Below are 2,500 nucleotides of genomic sequence, written 5' to 3' on the forward strand. Positions count from 1 at the left end.
GAGAGAGAGAGAGAGAGAGAGAGAGAAATGAAAGGAATGGATTGGTGAAAAAATAAACATGAAAAGCAGACATGGATTCATGGAGGAGGAGGAGGAGGAGGAGGAGGAGTAAAGGTTAAACCAAAGAGGCTAACTTTAGAAGCTTATTCCCTGAGATGTGTATTCATTATGAAAAAGATAAGTATGATAAATACGAAAACATGTTGAAATGAATCTATCCCAATAGAATGTAAGAAATTGATGTGCAATAAAAAGATGAACGTTAATAGCTAATCACTATGTGGAAAACAGACTATAGAAGGTTGAGAACACACAAACACACACACACACACACACACACACACACACACACACACACACACTAATAAATGGAAAAAAAAATAATTAACACATATTTTTACGTCTTTTCTCCAACACTTCATCTGCATTTGTTTTTTCTCCTTTTCTCTCGTCCCCTATACATCCTTTCCTCTCTCTTCTCTTCTTTCTGCGCATTTCTTTTTCTTTTCTTGCTCTTTCCAAATTGTTTCCTTGGTTTTCATTATAATCTCTCTCTCTCTCTCTCTCTCTCTCTCTCTCATCCTTTGTCTATTTCTCCTCACCTCTCTTTCCTCCACTCCACTCCGTCCCTCTCCCTCCACCTTCCCTCCTGTTCCTTGCCCCCTTCCCCTTTCCAGTTCTATCCAGCTGAAGGTTCTCTTCCCGCCGGAGGTGAAGCTGCATGTTAGGCCTTCCCAGCTGGTCGAGGGGGACGACGCCACCTTCATTTGCACAGCGGATGCCAACCCCAGTGACATTACGTACAGGTGAGGAAGCACTGATACCCAGCACAGGTGAGCGAATGCTTAACAAGGTGCAGGGAGTGTTAATATCCCTTGGGTGAGCTAAGATGAGACAGAACAAGATGAGGAAACACTGATATCCCTTGAGGTGAGCTAAAGTGAGACACAACAAGGTAAGAACACTGATTCCTTGCACAGGTGAGCTTCATATTCCAAAGCATTTCAGCGTCTTGACTGGACTAATTAGAATAGGATGTAATGGAAGTCAAAAAGGTTATCAGTATTGTTTTCATGATTTTGGTGGCAGTGTAATAATATACGTTGCTTACTGATAGCAAGATAAAAACAACAACACGATTAGTCAACTAATCATCCGTCAGGTCATTAAAAATCTCAGAAAACGAATGAGTTTGCGCCTCAATGAATTTTTTTTTTCATTAAGAAGAATGATTTTGATATCTTCACTGTCATATTGTCTTACACATCTAAAGTAGAAATGAAGCAACAAAACAAATGGAAGCGCCAATCCTTCTTTACAACGATACTATTGCCACGATTCTAAGAATTATGATTTAGCCGTGAGTAGAGAATCAACGACAATATTTCATCTCTCCGGATGACCCGCCGTGTGTTCGTCTGACTGGTGGTGGCTACGGCTACACCTGACATGCGGGGAGCTTCTTCCTTCTTGCTGTTCACTGGTGCTGCCTATTGCACAACGCGTCACCTGCCCTTTACGTAAGCCGCCCACTGATGTGTCTCCCTCCGGTTAGAGGTTAGGGGAGAATGCAACACGAGTAAGTAAGATGAGCAACACAGTGACACCCAAAACAAGTGAATTAAAAGTGACACGATAATAAACAAAAGTCCAGGTGAGTCAAAAAGTGACATCACACACACGTGAGATTGCACGAGAATTGATACAAAAAGTATACCGATCCTTCTCAATTTGTTCCTTTTTCCTTGAAGCAACTGCAATCGACGGTGTTTCTGCAAGAGTGGGAGGAGGAGGAGGAGGAGGAATAGAATCGCTTAGCATCGACAAAGACACAAAAATTCATCCCGTGGCTCATATCACATACCTGTTATCATGTACTTACTCTTGTTTTAGCTTCTTTTATTTATCTTCAATACTGCAAAACAAGCGAGACGAGGCGGGGTTTTAGTGATGGGGCATTGACGAGTTGATGGCGAGTTGCAGCGCTTCATGTCATAATTCCCCTCCAACCAAGGACACGCGCGAGTATTTGCCCCTTGCAGTCTCCTTTCCTCAATGCTGCTACTTCTTAACCCACTTATCAGCTAAAGAAAACGATGGAGGAGGAGTAGGAGAAGAAGGAGGAAGAGGAGGAAAAGGTGAATAACTCATACACATCAACACACATCTACTTGTTCCTCGTACTACACACACACACACACACACACACACACACACACACACACACACACACACACACACACACACACACACACACACACACACACACGTTTGTACCCAGTTTTCTGTTGTCACGTTAAGAGTGTTTGGTTTATAGTTGTTACCCTTCCCAGTCCTTCCTTAACAGCGCATTGTCCTTTATGCGAATCTGCAACACTTGAGTAGTAAAGACAATGACAAAACAAAGATGAAAACAGCGAAAATATAGTTGTTGCAATAATTCTATACTTTAAAACTATTAAGAATTTTCATAATGTTACGTTCACGTGGATAGTCGATT

At 41.9% G+C, this 2,500-nt stretch overlaps 1 protein-coding gene across 9 annotated transcripts in view; it reads left to right on the forward strand.

Moving 5' to 3' along the window:
* Positions 1-2,500, forward strand: part of LOC123511295 (irregular chiasm C-roughest protein-like) — a 350,053-nt gene that overhangs the window by 291,394 nt on the left and 56,159 nt on the right. For all 9 annotated transcript variants that reach the window (XM_045267054.1, XM_045267052.1, XM_045267055.1 and 6 more), the window contains one exon: positions 678-806. In XM_045267054.1, coding sequence (XP_045122989.1) covers positions 678-806 — 129 coding nt within the window. The remainder of the gene's footprint in view (positions 1-677; positions 807-2,500) is intronic.

Source organism: Portunus trituberculatus, chromosome 31, assembly GCF_017591435.1.
Source record: "Portunus trituberculatus isolate SZX2019 chromosome 31, ASM1759143v1, whole genome shotgun sequence".
Classification (NCBI taxonomy): domain Eukaryota; kingdom Metazoa; phylum Arthropoda; class Malacostraca; order Decapoda; family Portunidae; genus Portunus; species Portunus trituberculatus.